Genomic DNA, 26,547 nt, shown 5'->3' on the forward strand with positions numbered 1-26,547 from the left:
AAGACAATTTTATTCATATGTTTTGAAACATTCGAATACCTGATTTGACAAAAGTGTGCTGAATTAGAGCACTCAAAAAATCAAAGTTAACAACTGTTACTAGTACTGGCAAAGTGTATATCAATATTTTGATTTTGGAGAAAGGTTTTGAATTTTGAGCTTCTGAAAGATGTGGCTTGATCACATGTTATAGTTTTTGGTAGGCCGAAAATTTTAAAGTATTTTGTAATTACTTCGATCAGCTCATCCGCCGTTTCATTCTGGATTTTGAAAATTTGGGCAAATTTGGAAAATGCGTCAACAAGGGTAAGGAATTTTTCACCCTCCTTGACGTACACGTCAATGAAACTGTTCTCTAATGGTTTGTCGTATGCTCTTCGAGTTATTGGAATTTTGAAGGGACGTCGTTCGTATTTCGCGAACTTGCAGTCCTCACAATTTTTTGCGAATGATTTGATCTTCGTAATCATATCGGGGAAGAAAACTGACTGACGAATCTCCTCGTATGTGAGCTTCCAACTTCTGTGGTTAAAATTATGGCTCTTACGAATAAATTCCTCTTGATCAGTTTTAGAAATAAGATCAGGGAGTTTTAGATTGCAAAATTGTACTTTCATGCCTTTGAATTGATCTTTCATTATTTTAGAACACAATTGTGCAATCTCTAGGGGAGCGAATATACCATTGGATATGGTCGGGGAAAGATAACTTTTAAGAATGTTTCGGATTTCATCTTCGGAATATTCTCCACGGTTGAAAGTATGCCTGCTGTAACCTGAAAATATAGAATAAAATATGTGAGCCGATTTTCTAGGATCGTTTGACACATTAATTATCAGCTGATTCCTAAACTTGTTAATTATTTCTGGTCCATATATCGGGTCATTTTCATAAAGCTCGTTTTGCAAAACGGTTTGAATATTTAGTTCAGATTCGTCAGCTCGTGGTATCCGGGATAAACCATCGGCCACTACATTTTGTTTTCCTTTTTTGTAAACCAACTGGAAATCGAATTGCTCCAGGTATAGCCGTTGGCGAGTCACTCGTCCTGTAGCATCTGTTAACTTGAGTATTTTCTTGCAGAATACTGTGGCTCCTTACGCTGGTATGGATGGCCACTTCAGACTTGAGAATTCATACCCTGGATCAGAGTCCGATCATTATAGTTCCGTTAGGACCCGCTAAAATAAGCACTAGTTCTCTGCGAATTGTGCACCCCATAAACTTGACCTCAATTGGAACAATTGTAGAAAACTTTAACGCCGTTTCTATGGAGAGATTGTCGAATCAAACGCCTTTTAAGTCAATAGTTAAAGCAAAATTAGACAAAATAAACTTGAGTTACAACCGAATAAAACCACTACGTAGGAGAAAACGATGGGAATCTCTCGGAAAGGCCTGGAAATACGTATCGGGAAGCCCTGATGCAGACGACCTTAAGATTATAAATTCGTCATTAAATTCATTAATTAGCGAGAATAACAAGCAAATAAGAATCAATAGTGCTTTCGATTCACGAATGAGCAACATTACAAAAGCAATTAACGTCATACTGGAAAATGAGGAAAATGTAATACATTCCTTAGAGGGCTTTGATGTATTAGAATTAATATTCAAAATTGATGAGCTATTATACTACTTAGACATAATCGAAGAGGCGATCACACTAGCGAGACGGAGTATCCCAAGCAGCCGCATCATTCACCTCGACGAATTGGAAACCATTCATCATTCCCTCATTAATGACGGTTTCGGGCTTAACTCGGTCGATAGCATACTTAGTACTGCCAATGCCTACGCAGTATTAAACAACGAAATTTTCATGTACATACTGAAGATACCCAGGATCAAAAATGTACAGTACACCCTCAACTTCATTGAACCAGTCATTGTAGATCACCACAGAGTCCACCTACAAACACAGTTTTATTTGAAAGGACAGAAATCATTCATGTTAAAAAGCGCTTGTTCCAAAGCCAACGCCATGTTTATATGTTCCTCAACGGATCTAGAACCTTTGACGGGTTGTATGCAACAATTGGTCTCCGGAAATACAGCAGAGTGTCCCATAGAACGCACCTACGGAAACAAAACTATTCGGAAAATCAATGATGGCAATATAGTCGTCAATGCAATCAATGTAACACTTTCGTCAAACTGTTCAGTCACCCAACGCACTCTACAGGGGTCGTTCCTAATCCAATACTCAAACTGTACACTGAAATTGGATGACGAGGAATATGTCAACACAAACATGGAGATACAGCCGTTCATACCTACCACGGGATTGAAGGTAAATCCAACCAAACTGTTTAACCACATTCCGTTGGAACATTTACAGGAGTTACATATGGAACAGCGTAACCATATCACACACCTTAACCTGACAGCCGAAAACCTCCATTGGAAACTTCATTTCCTGGGATGGATAGCATCCGTAATCTCATCAACTTTACTAATCTGCATACTGGGTTCATCCATAATCATCGTTTTGAAATTCGCCGCCTGGAAGACACTCCTTACCAACAGCAAACCAGAAGTCATCGAACAGGATACCATCGCATCAACCGAGGCCCATCCCGAGTCCAGAGAGGTACCGCTGATACTTCAGCAGTAGACGAAAGCCGAGGACGTCTTTCAGCTAAGGGGGAAGCCGTTACGGAACCGTTTGGTACATCACGCCACTCGGGTCCGCCAACCTACGGTCGACAACGTGGAGCGTGCAGCGTCAGCAGTATGCAGGCATAAGAGGGCCGCGAGCGCATGGCTCGCCCTCTTTTTCGCTGTGCAGTTCTTGTGGAGCACCGGTGGTGCCGTGTGATTAGTGATAAGTGAATAAATTGTTGAAAGTAGTTAGTTTTTAAAAGTGTTTGCATATCACGATTCCCATAAGTCTTGATTTACCTTATATCTTTCTTCGGGCGAAGACCGGATATGTAAAAGAATTAATAAGCATGGTATTATACCTCGCATAAGCGGAAATGCTTGTGTTTCTCCTGATCTTTTGATCGTTTATATTTTTTCCGAAAAACCTACAGTATCACTACAGTCAATTGCAGATAAATCAATATTGAAATTTTCACTAAATTCATCATCCATGCTTTGGAATGAATGAGAAGGCATATCAGCAGTGGAAGACATGAATTTTTCCTGATTTTCATGATATTTAGTACGGTTATAGATATATTTACCATAGTCCCATCATTGAAGTTGATTCTACTTTGAATCAGACGAACAAATAACATATAGGGTTTTCCATTTCGGGCTTCCGAAAGTATACAGCCCTGCGCTGACAACCGTTTGACATAGCTGTCAACCAAAGCGTCATATCGTTAGTTGAATGTCTGCCATTTTACAATATGGATCGTTTTAGCATCGCACAACGTGTTAATTTTGTTAAATTATACTATAAAAATGATGAAAAACCGGCAAATGTTTTTCGAGCATTACGGACGGATTTTGGTCGTCATGGACGGCCTACAGAGCACACAATCGCTAATGTAGTGCGTAAATTCGAACAAACTGGATCTGTAGCGGATATTGTGAAACCTGTGCATCATCGTAATGTGCGTTCGGCCGAAAATATTGCTACTGTTGCTGCCAGTGTGGAGGATGACCCGAATGTTTCGATTCCACGGCGTGCTCAGCAATTGGGCTTGTCAAACACATCATTGTGGCGAATTTTGCATCTGGACTTGCACCTACATCCGTATAAAGTCCAACTGGTACAAAAATTAGAGCGTGATGACCATGGAATGCGTCGGGCATACGTCGATTGGGTGAACGAACAACAGCAGAAAAATGCTGAATTTTCGCATCAAATTTTCTTCAGCGATGAGGCACATTTCGAGCTCGGTGACAAAATCCACAAGTGATTGTTGAGAGGCCATTGCATCCGCCAAAAGTCACTGTTTGGTGCGCATTATGGTCTGGTGGAGTCATCGGGCCGTATTTCTTTGAAAATGAGGACGGCGAGACGGTAACTGTGGATGGTGAGCGCTATGGCCGCATGTTAACCGATTTTTTTGCCACAAATTGAAGATATGGATACGAATGACATGTGGTTTCAGCAGGACGGCGCCACGTGCCACACAACACGACCGAACATGGCCATTTTGCGAACGAAATTTGAGAGACGCATAATTTCACGTTTTGGTGATGCCGTCCAGATCATGCGATTTGAACCCGCTAGACTTTTTTTGTGGGGTTATGCGAACGACCGTGTCTATGCCAACTCTCCACAAACTCTTTAACATTTGAAAGACAACATTCGTGAAGCTATGACCGAGATATCGCCCCATATGTGCCGAAAAGTCATCGAAAATTACCTGTTCCGGATCAAGGTGTGCGAGGAAGCCCTAGGTGGACATTTGAATGATGTTGTATTTCACACATTATGCCATTATTACCAAACTTTAATTTGAAATAAAAGTTTCATCGAAAGTCGAATTCTAAGTGTGTTTTATTTCAATTTACTTTCGGAATTTGAAGTTGGAAAACCCTGTATAAAATCTTTTTATCTAAACTAAATCTTATCTCTTGAGTAATTTTACACTCACTAATAACTCTGGGGATAAATCTACATACACATTATCCTCAATAAAGCAATGTTGTTCCTCAAACTTAATCTCGTTGTAATTTCATGAATTCTGTTTTAGAAAGCCACGAAACAATTGATGGTAGGTATAAAAAAGTTAAGTACAGCTTTGCGTCTAGAGAATTTAACTTAATGTAAGATACCTATATACAAGGGCGAACGGGATAACTATCATGACAGAAAACGTTGACATGGAAACCAGTATATTTATTACGAATAATGTAATAATGTAAAATCAGGAAAAACCAGGAACATTTCAGAAAAATCAGGACAAATTGAGTGTTCGTCAGGGAGCGTGCTGAAAAGTTTGGGAAATCCTGAAAAATAAGGAAGATTGACATCTCTGGCTTTATATATAAATTCGGAAATATATATTTGTCACGCAGCACTTATAAAATTCACATATATCTAGAAAAGGTGTAGGAACACATTTTAGTACGAATCGGAGAAATACTGAATCTCAAAATCCTCAAAAAAGCTGATGATTTTGTTTGGGGGCACTTCTTATTTCTTTTCCCAGTCAGACCCTTTGTTGAAAAGTGTTTTCGATTCTGTTGCGTAAAAACGTTAATTTTGATTTCGAAATTCTGATCAAAATCAAAAAAATCTTTCAAGGTTGCAATAAATTAAGTTTAATGTATTCTTAATTCAAATTATTCGGATAACATTTTTTTTGTGATTTGAAATATTTTTCAACCACAGATTTATCTTATTGCCGTTTTTTGTTTTTTATATTTTCAGATTTACACCTTTTCACAGTGTTAGCCACTGTTTCTTTTCCATATCTCCTCCGTTGTAAATACTGCTTGGTTCGGGCTACGAGTCGATAATAAAGTATTGAGCAAAAGCTGATCAAAACAACGTCAAACCCACATGTGTGTGTGTGTGTAACCCGCTAGTCTTAATCAGCAAAGAAATTTAATCACAATTGGTTTCATTTATAATCCCCGCCGCAAACGCTGCTGATGCTAAACGATGACAACATCGCTATTCTTCCAGATCATTCAGCGATAACTTTTTAAAACGGCTCACGTGCGATTATTTATTTGGAATATTATTAAACGCAGATATTTCACCACGATAGCCTTGGTAGCCGATGGAGGACAAATGTGCACAAAAAAAACTATCACCGGAATTCGATTGCGAGACACCTCGAGTGACATCACCCGCATTAGCAGTGATCTAATGCGCAATTCTGATAATGACAACATTTACATAAACAAAACGCTCTAAGCGCGACGCGCTTCACGAGCATCTGAGCCTGCCGCGGGAAGCGGCTGCTGCGTACGTGAGTGACAACTACCGATCTGCCGCAATTTGGTTCCAGAAGTGGTCTCATATTGACACGGCGGTTGAAAGTGTATCCACAATGCAGCCGGCAACCAACCATTCAAAAGCTAATGGAGGCAATGGATGTGCGGAACCTTCCGCTTGCGAGTTGCCGCTGCCGTTGTTTGTTATTGTTGACGCGATTATTATGTGCAGAACGCGGGCCGAGCGACGAGTTCTTCCATCTTTGAAATATAATCTATACCGAACCGGGTTGAACGCAATGTGGGGTGACGAAAAAAAATCGTATAAAATAGCCACCTCCAGACGAGTTTGTGTCATGTGGTGACACATGGATCCAGCATGGGGTAAACTGCACAGTGGATCACTTGAATCGCATGGTTATAATTACACTTGAAACATCGAATGCATTTACCCCGAGCAATTGCAATCGCCCATGGTGTGAAGGTGCTATATTGGGCTAACCGCGTGCAAACGTCGCCGTCACCGCCGACGTCGTCGCTGCTTTCGGTTTCTGTTAGTGTAGACGCCTATCGCATGATTCGCCCGACCGCAAACCCATATTCTTTTCAATGCTGCTGCTGTTGTTGTTGTTGTTGTTGTTGTTGAAGGGATTCGCACGTTTGCCGAGGACGCGGTCGGAGAACTGACGTCATCTGGTTGGTTGGTGCGTTTTTGTGCAGTGGGAACCGTTTCAAACTCGGGATGGGATTGTTGCAACCTCAGCTGTTGATTTGTCATTTCCAGAGATGGGATTTCATAGACGAAATATTCGCATTGGCAAAGAATTGAAATTCATCAAGACTGTGACCTTGAGAAACAATGAATGCCGTTCCTGGGTGATTTGGAGGCATTACGACTGATATAAACTATCATTTTCTTTCTCACTGCTAGAGCTGTGTATGGCTTCGTATCGCGTTATTCTTGGGAAGCCTTTAAATTTTCACTTTTACTTGCACTATGTTTCGGACATATCCGATTACGGAGCTGTTCATGTACTCGGAATGCCATCGGATGATAACTCCTACAATCTAGTATAGGATGACCCATAGTGACGTGTTTTCTTTGGATCATTTTTGCTCGGTGGCTAGTACCATCAGTAGAGTAGTGCGGGGCAAAGATGCGCACCTAACTGTTGTCGTCGAATAACTCTCGAAATAAAAGCAACTAGAATTCAGTTTGCTTACCAAATTGTAACTATATATATTACCTTCGAAACGTAGTACAAGAATTTCTCGAGTTTTGTTTGTAGTTAGACAAAAACCTACTTTAATACAAAATGGCAAATGCGTACTTTTGCCCCATAGTGGGGGCAAAGGTGCGCACCCTACGGGGGGAAAAGTGCGCACTTATTGAATTGTGCTTCTAAGGTAACTTGTAACAAAAATAAATGCTTTATTATTACCAGCGGAAGAAGCATCATTACCGGAGTGTGTAGGTACCATCCAGTGGGGTGGAGAGGGGTGCTGTATGATGTTTTTTGGGAGGGAGGAGAATAACAATATAAAATATCTGAAAATGTCCAAAATTTGATACAGAATCCATTTTTATTATCAACTTAACATTGAAAACAATTTATAATTTTTTTTCCGCTGCCACTGCGCACCTTTGTCCCACAAGCAATTTCTGAGCTAATCGAATTTTTCAAAATAGCACTTCAACTTTTTCACAAAAACGAATACGCACTACCGTCTACTATAGAATGAAGGTTTCCTTGATAGTGTAGTTTCGAACTCTCCAGTTATTTTAGGTAAGTTAATCGACACCTCCAAAACTGAAAAAATAGATCAAAACATCGCAAAACTCTTTTTACCTTTTTAACTTTTTGCCACTTTCATGAAATGTATTTTGTTTATATGTGTGAGCTGCTGGTGTATTAATGTATCAAATAACCACACTGTTGTCGAAATTTTATGCTTGTTTGCTTCAAAATGGCCAATACGCACCATTGCCCCGCGTGTATAACAAGTCAGAAATATTGCTCCCTCAGATTATTACTATTCATTCCAGCCCATGGCATCGACCCCTTCTGAAGAGCAGTTCCTTATACGAAGAAATCAAAAATTGGCTTAATAAATAGATCGATCAGAATTGAAACATTTTGAACATCTGAAGCCGGGTTTCTCAAAGTGGTCGATTTCGGTTTCCCAGGGGCGACAGAAACAAAAATTGATTTTGGGGGTCGACGGGGTCTGTATATCGACCCCTATAAAATAACACAAATTCTTATTTGAAATATTTAAGATGCTCCATAAGTTGTGTTACGTTAACCACCCTGTTATAAGAATGGCCAGAGTTGCCACATTTGGTCCTGTAAAATTTTCTCAAAATATCTGTATTTTTAGCAAAAAAAAAATGGTATCAAAAAAATAACGGAAAAAATGGAAGAAAGGTTTATTTTCATTTTGAATTTATTGCTCATATTTATGGTTTACTTAAGTCGTATCAATACAACAATATAAATCATAAAAAAAGTTTTCTCATTGAAAATTGTATGATGTTTACACATGGTTTTGTTGAACTATGCTTTCTTAAATTTTTCGTCAATTTCATCCTTGACGCTTCTCCTTGAGCCGATACATAGTTCTTTGCTTTCAAAATAGAGTCCATCATTGTGCAAGTCAACCGATTTCAGAGCTTTGTTTTGTTGGCACTGTGAAGCGAGGATATTTACTCAACACACGATGATGGATGAATCAAAAAGTATCCCAAAAACATCCTTAGCAGGAATGGAGAAGTGAGGTGACATTTTATATGGTTCAACATTTTTATAAATCAAGGTGCATATCTTCACGACTCAACGATAAAAAAAAACAAAGTTTATTAAATAGTGAGAAGGAAGACATGAAAATAAACTGTAATTAAATAAACATTAAAATTTGAATTTGAAAAAATATCTTTAAATTCTGTATCTTTGCTGAAAATCTGTAATTCTGTATATACAGATTCTGTATCTGAAATTTGGCGTAAAATCTGTAGAATAAAGAATATTCTGTATATGTGGCAACCCTGAGAATTACTAATATTTTAGTACAAAATATTTTTTTTGACGTAGGACTAAGTCTAACCGGAAGATATAGGGGGTGAAATGGAAATCTAGGCACTGAACAAGTAGGAAAAAATGCAAGATTTGGAACGCTTATAACTCGAGCATTTCTCAATAGATCGCAAAAGTTTTTGCATCAATTGATAGGAAATATATCTACGCATCTATCATAACGAATAACATTTCATTTTTCTTGAGATAAATAATTGAATAATTGTGAAATATCAAGCATTGTCAAAATGCACTATGTGCCCATTTTTGATTGGTCCATTTTGTGCTCCTCAAATCGTACCGACCAAAACGGGCAACCAGAGCAGCAGCGAAATAGAATGAAGCACGATTGGAAAGGAAAAAGAAAAAAATGAACGAAACATTGGTCGCAGTCTCACACATGCGTAATTCTCGAGCCAGCCAGTCAGCTTAAAAATCCCCGCTCCGCTGCCGTAAGGATCATTCTCATCCAAACCGTACACCACATCGGTTCGCATCACAACAAATCAACAAACCAACCCAAGCAGCCATGTCTGGACATGGTAAAGGAGGAAAAGTGAAGGGAAAGGCAAAATCCCGCTCGAACCGTGTTGATCTGGAGTTCCCCGCAAGGGTAGCTAGGCCGAGCGCGTTAGTACCAGTGCACCAGTCCACCTAGCCGGCGTTATATAGTTTCGGCCGCCGAAGTGATCGAGTTAGCTGGCAAAGCTGCTCGCGACGATAAGAAAACCCGCATTCGGAACAGAACACATTCGGTTCGGTGGACATCAAGACAACAGGCAGTTGCAGCGAGTGGTGAGTGGCAAACTCAATCGCAAAACGGCATCAGTTAGCAGAAGAAAAAAGTTTGTTCTTTATACAAACTGCTTTGGTGGCAAATCCAGAACAAGGCGGCATCGAGGGCGTTCGAATAGGTTTTTTTTTCAAAACCACGAGTACAAAGTTTTCTAAATTGGAACCATTCCATAAAACAAGGCGCTTTTCAGGGCCATTAAACCTTCCAAAAAAGAGTTTAGGAAATACAGTTCAATGCTTTCTAAAACATTATCCAAAATAATAATAAAACACAAATTGATTTTTTCATAATTTGTTTGCCAGGATCTGATGAGTATGTGAATTTGGCAGTTGTTCTGAGCTTATTGATAGTTGGGAACTTTCCAGATTATTCAATTTTCACCAATTCTTAAATTGTTTCCAGATTGAAAGTACAGTAATTTACAATTAGTTCGACATTTAGCTAATTGGACGGACATGTAATGCGACTTATTTAGTTGGACATTTTTGTAAACATAGAGATCCAAATTATGACCCCACATTGAAAGTCGACACTGTACCACTGTCATCGCAAATGTTCAATTACAGGTTAAAATCGCCTCCAATGCGACACTGAGTGGCGCTTCGGCTCGTCGCATTGAATGTAATTTACTGTACAACATGTCACAAAGCTGGATGGGAAGAAATTTTCCAACTGTGAAAGCTGTGGCGAGTGGCAACAAATCGCTAAACAGGAAGGTTTAGCCGAACAAGATGGGGATATCGAGTGATAACAAAAACACAACACCAAAGGTTCTTTTCAGAACCATCAACATATTCATAAAGAGTAAACAGTAAACTAATCCATTTTTCAGGTAGATAGGTAGGTATTCACGTAGGAGAAGAAAATAAAACAATATATTTAAAATATATATTTAACAAAAGCTGTCCCCTTTGTATAGTCCTACGTCACTCCGGTTATGTCCCCGACATTACCCACCCGTCTTTTTTTATTTAAGTCATTTATTTTTACAGGCTCAGTTACATAGGTTTAAAGGAGCCGAACTCTTAGCTATACTTTTATTAGTATATATCAACATGTTTCCTTAAATCTAGGGTTAATAAAGTAAAGTACAAAATATTGTTGCTGTACATTTGAAAAACTATACAAGACGATGAGAAAATTTCGGCAAGTAGAAAAACGTGAACAGGTTCGTGCAAGATAATGTGTTTGAGTGTATGAGTCCTTCAGGCATGTTTAACATTTCTCTGTATCATAAACAATTCTTGAAAACTCGATTATTTGCTCAGCTATAAAGGGTGTGTCACATCAAATTGCATCACGGAAAAAACGCTGTAGAAATTTATTTTTTAGGAATTATATCTTCAGCTTTCGCTTATAATCAGATAAGAGTGTATAGATCACGTTGGCCATGCTTCACTGTAAATTTTTCGTAAATTTGGAAAAATGTCGTCGAACGAAAAAGAGCGTCGTAAATTAATCCTGTGCACTCATTTCGAGAATCCGGAGTTGTCACATCGGGACATCGGTAAGATGCTGGGAATCGTCCAATCCACGGTCAGCAGAGTACTAAAACGATACTTCGTGAACCTAACCATCGACCGGAAGGTGAAGAACGGCAAAAATGGATGCTCCGTCAGTGAAAAAGATCACAAGCGCGTAGTTAAGCAGTTTAGACGTGATCCGAGAAGTTCGGTCCGGGATGTCGCCAATAAGCTGAATTTGTCAAGTTCATTCGTCCAGCGGACCAAGCAGCGGGAGGGCCTGCGTACATACAAGGTTCAGAAGGCTCCTAACCGCGACGAAAGGCAAAACATGGTGGGGAAGACGCGAGCCCGGAAGCTGTACACCGAAATGCTGACGAAGCCGCATTGCCTGGTAATGGACGACGAAACCTACGTCAAAGCGGACTTTCGTCAGCTGCCGGGCCTGTTGTTCTTCTCCGCAGAGGACAAATTCAGCGTTCCGGAGGAGATTCGCAAGCAGAAACTATCCAAGTTTGCCAAAAAGTACATGGTGTGGCAAGCGATCTGCTCTTGCGGAAAGCGGAGCGCCCCTTTCGTGATGACCGGCACGGTAAACGGGCAGGTTTACCTTAAGGAGTGCCTACAGAAGCGCTTACTACCACTATTGAAGCAGCACGAGGGCCCGACCATCTTCTGGCCGGATCTCGCTTCGTGCTACTATTCAAAGGACGTGTTGGAGTGGTACGAAGCCAACGGGGTCACCTTCGTGCCAAAGGAAATGAACCCGCCCAACGCGCCGGAGCTTTGCCCAATAGAGAAATATTGGGCGATTATGAAGCTGGCCCTCCGGAATAACCCAAAAGTTGTCAAATCGGAGGCGGACTTCAAGAGAACATGGATTTCTGTTAAAAAAAAAACTACAACCTGACGTTGTACAGAACCTTATGGACGGGGTGAAGAGGAAGGTGCGAGCATACGGGCTTGGGCTCGAAGTATGAATAAAAAGAAAATGCCAAAAGTTGTTTAATAGTTTTTATTTTACTGTCTAAAATTTTCAAAAGTATCGGTCTACTGGGCGAATTTCTACAGCGTTTTTTCCGTGATGCAATTTGATGTGACACACCCTTTATGAGAAAAACGACGAAATCTTTACTCGGCTACTTCGTTGGAGTTTGCTGACCACCAAAATCCTCTGGCATAGCAAGATTTTCATTTGTGTGAATTTGTGTTTCAGCTGCAGGGTGACGATTTGAACTTGATTGAAACAATATCAATAATATCGGCCCTTCTGACAGAACTTTCAAAACAAAATTTAAGCAGAAGATAATATTCACAGTTTCCGTATTTGTCAAAATTATCACAAAAGCTTTGAGACCATGTTATATTATCACTCACTTAGAAGTTGATGCAAGAAAAGTTGATTATCATCAGCATAGATGAAGCTGGAGTAGAACCAAGGTTGTCATATGTTCTAGTTATAACGAAACATTGAAAAACAGTATCCTGCGATGCGAGACATTGCTGAAAAATATCTTCTCGTTTTTTCATCATCATACATTGACGAAAAAGGCTTCATTATGGTTACAAACAACGCGAAACCGAGGGAACCATTTAAAAATCAACGAACGCGGTGATTTAAGGCTTTAACTAACCAATATTGAACCGTATTTTGATATTTTGGTAGTTGTGGATAGATTGGTTTGCGATTTTAATGTTTTTATGGTTTGTGAGTAATTTGTATTAATAAGTATTTATCACACTTGATATTTACTAAATTTTATCTCTATTGATTTTGTTGAATATGATGAGAAAATATTTTTTTTCTGTGTTATAGTGACTATCAACACTTTTGGCTGGTTTGTCACATTACTTTCATTTTTTGGAAGAATGTTGGGAGTGTGAATAGAACTCGTAACCTTTTGCGTGAGATGTGCGGATGTTACCACTACGTTAGATCGCCTCCGTGAAAAAATAATGTCAAGTTTATTCATTTAATCAACTACAATGTTTTCAAATTGATAATTTTTCAGTAAGAAAAAAAACTAAATATAGGAGTTTCAAAGAAATTTTACTATGGGGGTCTAAGGTATGAATTAATTTTGGAAAAGGGGTCTCTTGCCCAAAACAGTTTGAGAACCCCTGATCTAAAGAATGAAACTCCTGCTCCAGGGAAAATCGGAAGGCGCAATTCAACTGGAGGAATAGAACGTGACACACTTGAACGTTTGACCAAGCGTTCTCGTTTTATTTTTACGACGTAGGATTGCATCTCTTGATGGATTTATGAAATTTTTGTACTATTCGATCTGAGCATTTCTATATTGTAATTAAAATTAAAAGAAAATTAAAGGGGTCAAAATGGGATAGTAAAAAAATTTCAGTTCCATCCCTGATCTCATCGGAGAAGGACGTGTTTTTCTTTCGCTGCAGAGTGGAAAGGAAGTATCAAGTTTTTTTTCTATTACTCTTTTCCTACCTGTTTTTAAAAAATTGTGTTTTACAGGTATACATACTCGCCAGCACTCAGGATCTAAACAGGGCACCCATCGACTACCTGGAATAACATCGTCACCGGCTTACAGTCAGCTACCCAGCATGTTGGAGTTACTCTTCGAAAACAGGTAGGCTAAGTTCTGCTTTTTGCTACCCTTTTTTGCTTTTCCTTCCTGTTTTTATCGTCCTCATTAACAAGAAATTAATTTCTTGCTTTCACAATGGAAGTGGATGTTACTAAACACCACAGTCCCCCTGCCCCTCCCATTCCTAATAAAGAATCAACTATCCCGGAGCCGGGGAACCCCGATCCACCATCAAAAACAGCTCCTCGGATTAAGTCCTATCCTGAAGATTCCGATGGACCTTACAATGTTTATTTTCGCCCCCGTCAGAAAGCTTCGAGAATTTTGACAATAGCCAGAGAACTCAAAAAGAATTTCAGCACGGTCGATTCGATAAAACTTATTAGACAGAACAAGCTTCGCGTGGTTGTCAAAGACCGCAAGCAAGCCACTGAGATAACGCAATGCAAACTTTTTACGGAGGAATATTTTGTTTATATTCCTTCAAAAGACGTTGAAATTGATGGTGTCATCACCGACCCTAGTCTAACGTGTGATGAAATATTAAACGAAGGAAAAGGTCGATTCAAGAATGCCAATATTGATCATCTGAAGGTACTTGCTTGCAAGAAATTGCATTCGGTATCTCATTCCGAAAAAGGGAAAGAGTACTTCGAATCAGGTTCGTTTCGAGTAACCTTTCCCGGAAAAGCTCTTCCACAATTTGTGGAAATTGAAAAGGTTTTGCTTCCGGTGCGCCTTTACGTACCTAAAGTGATGAGCTGTATGAAATGCAAGCAATTGGGGCATACAGACTCCCACTGCAGCAACAAGATACGTTGTGCAAAATGTGGGGGGATGCATGAGGATAAATCATGCTCTGAAGATGCCGATAACTGCATTTTCTGCAAAGGAGAAGTTCACGATCTTTCTGCGTGTCCTGCGTTTAAATCGCGGGAGGCAAAAGTTAAGAACTCTCTCAAACGACGATCCAAGACGACCTATGCTGAAATGCTCAAAAGGGCTGTGGCAAAAGAGACCCCTAATCCTGGAGCACAAGAGAACCCTTATGCAATTCTGCCAACCGATGATTGGGAAAATTTTACTTCCATTGAAGAAGCATTCATGTCAATACCGGGAGGCTCAAGAAAAAGAAAAATTTCTGCTCCTCTTACTCCTCCGACTCCTCGTAAGAAGCAAGAAAACTTTAAACCAACTGAGAAATCCTCTGGAAGTGATTAAACTCCAAAACAAACACCTCCAAAGCAAACACCTCCTGGTTTTACTTCCCCGAGAACACAAAAAGACGTGAACACTCCGTCCGTGTCTTCCAAAGCTGGGTTATTTTCCCTTCCAAGTATTGCGAGTCACATTCTAGATGCTTTAAACATTCCCGAGCCCCTCAAAAGTATTATCATTAGTTTAGTTCCTGCATTATTTGCATTCTTGACAGAAAAATGGCCCCTCCTTGCAAGCATTTTCTCTCTCGATGCCTAATTGTTCTATAAGCGATATAGATACAATTAAAGTTATTCAATGGAACTGCAGAAGTATTAAACCCAAAATCGAATCGTTAAATTTTTTAGTCAACAATATAAGTTCTGACGTATTTGCTCTTTGTGAAACATGGCTTACCCCTGATGAGGACTTGAATTTTCATGATTTTAACATTATCCGTTTAGACCGAAGAGACTCACACGGTGGCGTTCTTTTGGGGATCAAAAAATGCCATTCCTTCTATAAAATTCCATTACCATCGCTTCTAGGAATCGAGGTAGTTGCTTGTCAAACCACGATAAGGGGAAAAGACCTATGCATTGCTTCTGTATATATTCCTCCCAGAGTTGGGATTTCACGCCACCAACTCGATGGAATTATCGAGATTTTACCTGAACCCAAGTTAATATTAGGTGATTTCAATTCACATGGTGTGGCCTGGGGGGCACTGTATGATGATAACCGTTCCTCAATCATCTACGATCTATGCGATAATTTCAATTTACCAATTTTGAACACTGGCGAAGCTACAAGAGTACCCAAGCCCCCTGCAAGAGAATGTACACTAGACTTGTCACTCTGTTCGGGTTCCCGGAATAAATCGCCACAGAAAACGACTGCAACAGAAACCACCGCTTATAAAATGTGTAGTAGGCTATAAATATTGTGGCGCGGTATTGTATTTCAAAACAAGAATTAACCGGGCAAACGTATCGCCCCAGGCAAACGTAACGCCCCGGGCAGACGTATACCGTCCGACGCTCGCTAGAGCTCGGTCGGACATTGCTAAAGGATCGTATCCTATGTTTCAAACTAACCGGGCAATCAGTGGATCCCAGGTTTGCGTGCGAGACACCGCCGCTTCCGACGGCGGGTCGGCGGTGGACTCGGATTGCGTCATCTTGGCGGCATGGGCCGCCTCGATTCCTTATCCTCGCCAAATGGGGACTTCGTCCCCATTACATTGTCCTCAGAATAAATTTCGAAAAACGAGAACAAGAGAATAAATTTATAATAGAAATGTGAGGCACATGATGTTTTTCCCGCGCCAAATATTTCTAGCCTACTACACTTTTTCTAAGCGGTTGTTTCTGTTGCAGTTGTTTACTGTGGCGATTTATTCCGGTCACCCTCTGTTCGTCTACTTTATCGGTAGATTGTACGATTGTATGTAGGGAAGTAATCCAAGATCCTCACGGTAGCGATCACTTACCAATCCTTGTTTCTATTGCCAATGAGATGTGTCCACAGAAATTGGTCGAAGTTGTATACGAATATTGACTGGGAGAAATTTGCTAGTATTATATCAGAGAGCATCAATTCGACTCCTGAACTTCCACCTCTAGAAGAATATGATTTCATTGCTAGTTTGATTTACCACACTACCATTCAAGCTCAAACGAAACGTTTCCCTGGTGCAAAACTTCGCCGACGCCCTGGTGCTCCTTGGTGGGACAAAGAGTGCTCGGATGCTTATTTCAATAAATCCTCTGCTTTCAAAATTTTTCGCAAAAATGGATCAATGGAAAATTTTGATGAGTATGAACTTTTGGAGACCAAATTCAAAAATCTTATTGGAGCGAAAAAACGCAGTTATTGGCGACGATATGTCAATGGTTTGTCAAGGGAAACATCTATGAGTACCCTGTGGAACACAGCCAGGTGTTTGCGAAACAAAAACCATACAAACGAAAACAAAGAGTATTCAGACCGATGGATTCTTGATTTTGCCAAAAAAGTATGTCCAGATTTTGTCCCTGCAGAAGATATATCTCGTAATACATCGTCTTCCAATAGTAATAACGATAACGATAGTAATAATTCAGCTCCTGGTTCCGATGGAATCAAATTTAATCTTTTGAAGAACCTTCCAAACGTCGCTAAGAAACGTTTATTAAGGTTATTTAATAAGTTTATTGAGCAAAATATTGTCCCTATCGAGTGGAAACAAGTGAGAGTAATAGCCATTCAAAAACCGAATAAGCCAGCTTCCCACCATAACTCATACAGACCAATAGCCATGCTATCTTGCATCCGTAAGTTATTGGAAAAAATGATACTCCGACGTTTAGACGAATGGGTTGAAGAGAATAACTTTTTATCAGATACGCAGTTCGGTTTCCGCAAGGGCAAAGAGACAAATGATTGTCTTGCGTTACTTGCTTCCGAAATTCAGACGACCTTTGGTAATAAAAAACATATGGCTTCTGTTTTCTTAGACATTAAAGGGGCGTTTGACTCAGTATCAATAAGAATTTTATCCGATAAACTTCACAATCATGAATTTTCACCAATTTTAAACAACTTTTTGTTTAATCTGTTATCCGAAAAGCACATACACTTTTCTCATGGAAATTGTGCCGTTTCTAGGACTAGCTACATAGGTCTCCCTCAAGGTTCTTGCTTAAGTCCTCTTCTGTATAATTTCTATATTAATGATATAGATGATCATCTTGCAGATGGATGTACTTTGAGGCAACTGGCAGATGACAGTGTTGTATCCATATCAGGTACTAGAACTATTGATTTGCAAAGACCGCTGCAAATTTCCTTAAATAATTTATCTATATGGGCTGTGAATCTAGGTATTGAATTCTCAACTGAGAAAACAGAAATGGTTGTATTTTCTAGGAAGCACCAACCTCCCGAACTTCTGCTTCAATTGTTCAACAAAACCATCGTTCAATCCACAAGCTTCAAATATCTTGGAGTTTGGTTTGATGCTAAATGTACATGGGGAAAACATATTGCGTATCTGAATAAAAAATGTCAACAGAAAACAAATTTTCTCCGGACAGTTACTGGAACATGGTGAGGTGCTCATCCAGAAGACCTAATACGGCTGTACAAAACAACAATACTGTCAGTCATGGAATATGGTTCGTTTTGTTTCCGTTCGGCTGCTAAAACCCACATCATTAAACTGGAGAGGATACAGTATCGTTGCTTGCGTTTAGCCTTAGGGTGCATGCAATCAACACACAACATGAGCCTTGAAGTCTTGGCAGGTGTTTTACCATTGCAGGTTCGGTTTTAGGAACTGTCCTATCGCTTCTTAATCCGAAGCGAAATCATGAACCCATTAGTAATTGAGAATTGTAAGAAGCTTCTCGAGTTGAACCAACGGTCGAGATCCATGGATCTGTACTCTCATTACATTTCTCAAGAAATTAAACCTTCAGCAGTCAATAATGTTAGCTTTCCGAACTTTTGCAGATCTTCCGTTGATTTCGATCTTTCTATGAAGGACGAAACTCGAGACATTTCAGATCATCTTCGATCATCGTTAATCCCTAATATTTTCGCTTCAAAATATAACCATATCAATTCTTCAAGAATCCACTGGTTTTGGTATCTTTAATGAACATTACACTAGCTTTCATAAACTTGAAGATCCTTGTTCAGTATATGTTGCCGAACTGGCTGCAATATATCATGCAATTAAGACCATTGAGTCCTTACCACCTGATCACTATTTTATTTTCTCGGATAGTCTTAGCAGTATACAAGCCATTCAATCCTTGAAACAACAAACGAAAGCATCATATTTTCTTATCGAAATTAGGAATGCATTGAATTTTCTTGTTGATAAAAGTATTCGAATCACTTTCATTTGGATTCCTTCCCATTGCTCTATTCCTGGTAATGAGAAAGCGGATATACTCGCAAAAATGGGTAGTATGCAAGGCACAGTTTTTGAAAGACAAATAGCGTATCGGGAATTCTTCTCCTTTTCCCGACAGCAGTCACTCACCAGTTGGCAAAACCAATGGAACAGAGATGACCTTGGGAGATGGCTATACTCTATTATCCCCAAAGTTTCAACGAAGGCCTGGTTTAAAGGGTTAGAAATTTCATTAGAACTATGTCCAGATTGATGTCCAATCATTCCGCGCTAAATGCGCATCTCTTCCGCATAGGTCTTGCTACTAACAATTTATGCAATTGTGGTCAAGGATATCATGACATCGAGCACGTTGTTTGGTCATACAATGCATTTTGCAATGAAAGAATTAAACTGGTTGCCGATTTAGAGGCTCAAGGAGTACACTCACGCATGACAGTTCGCAATATCTGAGCTACTCGCGACCCTAATTTTATGTTCCCCATATATGTCTTCCTAAGAAGCGCTAATTTTATTATTTAGGTCACATCTCCTACTCCCACTGTCCATTCTCCCTTCCTTTCCTATTACACAAGCAGAACTTAGTACCCGTTGAGATAAGATCATTACAGGAGCTATTAACACAACAAGGAGTTGCTACAACCGTTGCTACATCAACTGGCGATGTAGTTGTTACGACCCACCACAGGCACTGTTCAAGACAAGGATAATACCGACGAGGCAGCGAAGGAATCAATTATATATATTTTTTATATATTGCACTGTAGTTTTAGCTAATTAGACTTAAGTTAATAATTATGTAGTTATAATATATTCAAATAGTTTTAAAATGTATTGCTTGATGGTGGCTCTTTATCCACTTGAGCCTAATTAAATCAATAAAGGAAAAAAAATTAAAGGGGTCGCCACGGATAGGATGAAGTTCGCAAGGAACGGCCGTTACTGCAAGAGGTTATCGGCACACTATTTTCAGAGTATATTCAAAGTCAATATGCGGCAAATAGCCTATTCTAATCTCATGACAACATTGCGGTCATGTCTCGGAACACGACCTCCAAATGATTTGGATGAGATTTCGCTTTTTTATGGAAAAGTAAGTAAGGTCAGTTGCGGTGTTAAGATCCACTTCTTTCCTTCATCTGACAGCAGCTTGATTCAGGAGTCCCAATTTGTTTAGACGTAATCAAAGTAATGAACAATACTGCACTGTTTATGAAGCTTGGTTCATTTAAAAATGAGTTTCTAGTGGTAGGTCTACAAATGTCTAGGTAGAGAACTTAATCGAAGTGTTAAACATAAGGTGCAAACCAGGAGCGACCAGGTGCTAACTAAACGTGATGGATGTGTTGTGATCGACAAAAAAAACCCCTGCGAATGCTGATTTCTACCGAATCTCGAGGGTCAAATTCTACAGGCCACCTGCTCGCAACAAAATCCCTATCAGATTCTAGTTCATTCAGCGGATGAGTACACGAAAAAATTATGGCAAGTTACAATGGCACATCGACAATGATGTTCAGTTCATCCCAAGATTGTCCCCGGTTCCGCCCATCAGAGACGTACTGGGTGATAATGAAGCGAAAGCTGAAGTTGAAGCAGACAAAGCGACATTTGTTAGGTGAAGAATTGGCAGAACCGGCTGCTCAAGACCGTGATTGAAGAAGGTGTGTGCCGGTTGAAAGGCAATATCAACAGTAAGGAAAAGTTCTTTTTTAAATAAAATATAATGCTCTTACTCTTGATCCTTAGCAAGGGTTGCGAAAAAAATATACACATTCGAAAGCGCCCTACATTCGACTGAGCACACCTAATACCGAGCAATAGCTTGGAGCCGTGGATAGTCTGCATTGCAGAAGGTTCTGATTCGGGTTACTTCACAATCCTTCAGGCTCAGACTTATTATGTTGTGCATATTTTAATCATGATGTTCTTCCTGTTTCTGTCCATCTAGATTTAATTAGGAATCAAAGTTATGTGTTTTATCCTTTATCTTACACGTTTCTGAGAGGCATAGTATAAAAAAGGATAGTTGTCGTATAGAAAAATTTACTGAATCAAAATTCCTGGGGGTCTCCGTAGCCACATTGGTTGCGCGTTCGCTTAGTAAGCGATCGATCGTGAGTTCAAAACTCAGGGCCCTCATTGACCATCTTTGTGTTGTTACAGAATAGCTACGTCCACGCAACAATCATCAGCGTTGGAGATCGATCCACGGTCGAAATAAGATCGATTCATCCATACAACTGCTCTGCTCTGCCAGACACATCGGGCTACTGTTCTATAAATAACTCAACAATGATCAATCAACTGTCTCCGCTGTCCGGTGGTCCAACTGGATAATGGAAGAACAGAAAGAATACCCTTACGCCTAAATGGCTACTGTGTGAATGTACCATATGTAATGGTATAGAAGGAATACTGGCGAATGGCAACTGTGTAATGTGCTAATTATAGATATGATGTGACCATGTGACATGTACACGATTAAAATTCGGCTCTGTTACAGCTAAAATGCTAATGAGCCTTAAATAAATAAATGGGATAAAAAAAAAAAATCCTGTCATGACAAAAATAATAATATTTCGTTCGCCGTTCATGAGTTATTACAAATTCAAAGTTATTATAAATCATTATTGATATAGAACTCTATGAAAAATGTAACGTTTCATCACATTTCATTTTCAAATGCATATTACTCAAAATCGTTTTTGCGACATATGTTGTATTATATATCATTGGACAGGAAATTTATCCAGCAATTTGTTTTACTTTTTGGCTTGAAACATGAACAGTGAATATAGTAAAAAAAGTTAATGATTTGACGATTAAAATGGGTATGTGTTCTCTTGATTGCACTAACCGCTCGCTTTCCTCCCCGACGCAACAAGCAATCTTTTTGCCTTAATTCGTGCTCAATTCTCGTTTTTATCGTGTAGGTCTTACTACTAACAATTTATGTAATTGTGGTCCAGGATGTCATAAAATCGAACATGTAGGCCCACCCGTTCCGTTTACGTTCCATCCGTTTTACGATTTTTTGGATCAATTCTTTGTGCTCCAAAAGTCGATCTCTTTGATCGCAGGAAAAAAAACCTCAGCGTACATTGATCCTAATCTCACCGGTAGTCACCTGAAAACTCTCATAAATATTGGATCCCTCCCAAGGTTGTCAAATTAGTGTTCGTAAATTTAGGAAAAACGGTTTTGTATGTTTGGTCAATACAAAACAAGTGGTCACAAGTTATATTTTTGCAAGCATGGTTCATATGCTTACCTCTTGTCTTCTATACTCTAATCTTCTTTTTGTTGATAATCGTCTCCAAATCACCAGCACTTTGAAAAATATTGTATAGGGCATGGGTGGCCAAAGGATAGTCCGCTGTCTACCTGTTGCCCTCGTAACTGTTACTAGGTGCCCGTTGACATAGAATAGTGTCTCTTTCGAAAGCAACAAATTAAATATCCCTTTGCCGTTTGCCGTGATTATTTTATAAGGTTTTTGTATTGTTTACAATGATTCATATTGATAGTGAGAGGAGATATTTGTCCGTGTTAGTTAGTGTTTAAATATTTTTAATCTAGAAAATTTCTGTTAATCATTTGATTTTTACCTATACTATCACATCATATTTAAAATGAAAAATTGAGAATAATGAATACAATTATACATCCGGCGTAAGGTTTTGGAATATACATTTTTGGAGAAAACTTCGCTTTTGAAGATGACGAATTACAAAATCATTTATTTAATGAAGCTCTGTTTTTTTTTATTTAGAAAATTTGAACCGTAATGTAAAAACAATTGTACAAAATATTACTATCAAGAAATATAGTCACATGAATATAACTGCGGTGTTCAATGGGAATTAATGAGTTTGTTGAGTTGAGATTTATTGAAAATTTTATCCACGATGGTTCTAATGCAAATTCGAGATATACCTACTAACAATTCCTCAGTAGTGTGACGTTTTTAATGATAATTTTGTTCAGCTCTATGCTTAATGCCTGAACTATTTGTCAACAAAACCTCTATTTAACCTTTGTTTATAAAAATTAGGAGAATATATTGAATTGCAAGAAACTGCATCAAAGTTTTGGAAAACATGAGTTTCCAAAGATATAATTGAAGTACTTCTTAACATGTCCGTTTTACCCCTATCTCCCCTACACTGTGATGACGCAAGAAGACAGATACGGCCACTGCAAAAATGACCCCAGGCTTCATTCCACCCAGCCTGGAACGTGACCAGGTCGTTATCACCTTGGTCCATACCATAAGTGCTGTATGTTTGATAGTTACCTTAACCTATTACTTTATGGCATTAACCTGTGAACAAACAGCTCTAAATGTTCATGATTTCACCATGATTTTTAGAGCCATTTCATTAATATCTATATTATATAAACAAAAATGTTCTCATACAGCCATTCCATACCAAACCGATATAGTGGTTCTCAAATTTTCGTTTAAAGTGGTAATTTTTTTCTTTATCGCGAAACATTAGACCCGTATTTTTTATTTTTATTATGGTGCCCATTTCCATTTCCGGGTGGTCCATAAAAAAATGATTTTCCACTTTTTCCAAAAATGACTTTTTTTCAAAAATTCATTACTTTTGAACCATTGAACCGATTTAGATGATCGACATATTAAATTGAAGCCAATGAGCTAGCCTTTTATCAAAAAGGGATTGATTGCAAATACAAATAAAAATAAAATATTAATGGCTTAAAATGAAAATAGCATCTCTGATATCAAGATACGTTATGTAAAAAATCCTCAGCTTTCAAGAAAAAATATTAAAAAATATAGCGCTCTCTAGTCAAAAGCCATGAAAACAATGAAAACAACACCTAGAATCAATAATTACGAAAATCCATTCTTTTTGCAAGTTCAATATTTTTCAATGAAAGACTAGTTCATTAGGTTCAATTTGATATGTTGAATATCCAAATCGGTTCAGTGGTTCAAAAGTTATGAATTATTGAAAAAAGACATTTTTGGGAAAAAGAGGATAAATTTGATTTTGACCCTAAAATGGAAATGAGCACCCTAACGAAAAAATGGAAAAATACGGCTAACATATTTTGCGATAAAGAACAAAACTACCACTTTTCATGGAAATCTGAGATCCACTATAACGGTTTGACATGGAATGGCTGTATATACAGATGGCATGCGGCTGAAAATTTTACGGGAATGTTTTCTGTTATTTGTAATTTTCTGTAATAAAACATTTATCTATGATGCTGTATATACGATAGTTATACGATTTAATGTTTTCTGGGTTGTGCATTAAAGCTTCCCAAACAAGACTTCCAACTTCTTTGCTTTCTGGACATAGGATTGTGAAGCTCTGACCATCCCTGTCGCTTCTCTCGATAACAACTTCGGGTTCAAAGTCACCACTTACGAACAAGTTCTAGCATCAGCAACTGCTGATTTTCTATAACTTCCGGGTTTCTTGTACTCCAAATCATTTCAGAACATCATACACTTTGGATTTGAGATTATTCAACATTTCAGCAAACCCTCGAACGGATAGTGCGGGATTTTCATTGCGAGCATCCAAGATCGATAAACGACGCCCTTGTTACGATAATTAGTGATGTTCGGTAGTCGGTTATTTGATCACAAAATTGCAATAGAAAAAAAACGTCACTCGAAGGAATGTTGTTATGTCTCATTCATTTCTGTATGACTTATGTAGGGTATGCGTATCTTTCAATCGTTAAATAGTTTCGTCAGCATCGCAATGAACCTTCGCGCGTTTCTTTCACTTCCAAAGACGAAAAAAGAAGTAACAACTTCCACTCTCAGAATAAGGTAATCGTCAGATAACTAATTTTCATATTTTCAATATTCTTCACATTACAGTAGTCACAGGTATGCAGTAGGTCAACGGAAACATCCTGTGATAAATCTGTCTTGGCTTCCAGAACGTCTGATTTCGAAAGTAGGACATATCAGATGTTTAATGAGCGAGAAAACTGCCCGCTGTTATGTTGTGTTGTATAAATATTTCTGTTAAGAAAGGCCTCAAATGTATTTTATGTAAAATCGGTTTTGTCGTTGAGGAACATTTGTGAACTATATGATATGCCCTTTGATCTTTCTCAAATGTATATGTGAACACATTGAATTTTATTTATTTATTTGAATATTTCAATTGTTCAAAAAAAAGATTTTTCAATGAATAAAAAATCTGACGTTTTCTTGATTATTGGATTATATTGAAGTGATTAATTGTATTGATTGGCAAACAGTAGAAATATTGTTGCAAGTTGAAATACTGGACATCACTACCAAGGACGTAAACATGTAAACAAATGAACTTATCCTGATTCTATACACTCTCAACAGTTTTCATGAAGGAACAGCATCACCGTTTTTTAATATATAATACTATGCACGAAATATAGACAAATTATTTATGAGTATTGAATGAACAAAAAAATAAAAAAAAATGTTCTTATTGTACTCTCCTCCAGCGTAGCAAATTTAATTTCAGTATCAACTAAATCTATTTGCGGCGCGCGATTATTCAAGAATCTTCGCTAATCAACATACGTGTGCAGTGCACAAAATGTTTTGATTCGCAGGATGAATCAACTGTTTGTGTGATTTTCTCTTCGATAGAAGGAATGTCATTCGAGCGATGACTACTTCTCTGATGATCCAATCAATTGAGAACGTGTTTCGCGACTAATCACACCAAACTGTCAATCATTTCACGTCAACGCAGCATAAAGTTCCTTTCAATCAAAATTAAGTCCATTATCGACCAATGCTTCACTATCGGAAATCGAACTTTTGTGCGTCCTGTTTGAGCCGCAATCTGCTTTGACGACGATACCGTCCGCAGTACATGATAGACTGATAACGGAAGCCACTCTCGGTGTATGTATTGTCGGCGCGCTCTGCTTGCTTACCTTATCGGAGAACTGATCTTTCGGGGTGCGGGTGATGGTGAGGGCACCGAGCGATTTGGCCAGGTCATCACCGCTGTGGGATAGCGTCAGCATGGTTTTCGCGAAGGTTAAATTAACTTCTCTGCCACCCAACGGAAGCGCACTTTGAACACCGCGAGTCGTCCTTCGCTTTTGTTTACACTTTGATTAACGGGCAACCACACTTTGCAGCAATCTCAGGCTGGTAGCACACTACTGGGATGATGATAGCAGCAATACACAAAAATAGCACTCACAGATTGATACACATAAATCGGACAACACGATTCGATTTGTTTCACTCCTTCGCCTTCGCAGAAAACGCACTAATCCTTGCTGGATTAACAACACAAACACAGTCGAAATTTTAGCAACTTGCGCGAGCTGCACCGGATCGCAACCGAAATTCAAATAAAAACATCTGTAGTACGTTTCGGAGAAATGTCAAAACGAGACTTGCGGTTTACGAACACTTGCGCGCGGAGGTAACCCCAACAAGCTTGTATTTCATGCGGCGCTATACATACGCCTCGTACTCATGGAACGGAATGTTTGTGTTCCCCTCGTTACATAGAACAGACATGTGCCATGTGGCAGGGGGAGTGCAATCAGTTTGAGTTTCGTGGCCGTAGACTAGTAGTGCCGGTACTACCGGTACAGCACGCAAACCACTACCGAAACCGAGCGCCGTGGGTACTCCCGATGGAATCGCGCGCGCCCTGAGCCACTAGCGCCAAAAACGCAAATAAAT

General features: G+C 39.0%; 2 protein-coding genes across 2 annotated transcripts in view; one reads left to right on the forward strand and one right to left on the reverse strand.

The window, feature by feature from the left end:
- LOC129770833 (four and a half LIM domains protein 2) overlaps nucleotides 1–26,217 on the reverse strand; it is a 422,902-nt gene extending 396,685 nt beyond the window's left edge. Inside the window, exon 1 of the mRNA XM_055773941.1 lies at nucleotides 25,779–26,217. Within this exon, the coding sequence (XP_055629916.1) occupies nucleotides 25,779–25,871 (93 nt within the window). The 5' untranslated portion in view covers nucleotides 25,872–26,217. The remainder of the gene's footprint in view (nucleotides 1–25,778) is intronic.
- Nucleotides 1,116–2,565, forward strand: LOC129770835 (uncharacterized). Its single transcript, XM_055773946.1, has 2 exons — nucleotides 1,116–2,293; nucleotides 2,391–2,565. Exons 1-2 carry the CDS (start codon nucleotides 1,271–1,273, stop codon nucleotides 2,430–2,432), a joined length of 1,065 nt encoding a protein of 354 aa, XP_055629921.1. The 5' UTR covers nucleotides 1,116–1,270; the 3' UTR covers nucleotides 2,433–2,565.
- Nucleotides 26,218–26,547: the final 330 nt, after the last annotated feature.

The sequence above is a fragment of the Toxorhynchites rutilus genome, chromosome 2 (assembly GCF_029784135.1).
Source record: "Toxorhynchites rutilus septentrionalis strain SRP chromosome 2, ASM2978413v1, whole genome shotgun sequence".
In the NCBI taxonomy this organism is placed as follows: domain Eukaryota; kingdom Metazoa; phylum Arthropoda; class Insecta; order Diptera; family Culicidae; genus Toxorhynchites; species Toxorhynchites rutilus.

Coding starts and splice junctions, on each gene's coding strand:
- LOC129770835 (XM_055773946.1), top strand. CDS start 1,271: ATGGAGAGATTGTCGAATCAAACGCCTTTTAAGTCAATAGTTAAAGCA. Junction 2,294..2,390: donor TACCTACCACGGGATTGAAG/GTAAATCCAACC, acceptor TTAACCTGACAG/CCGAAAACCTCCATTGGAAA.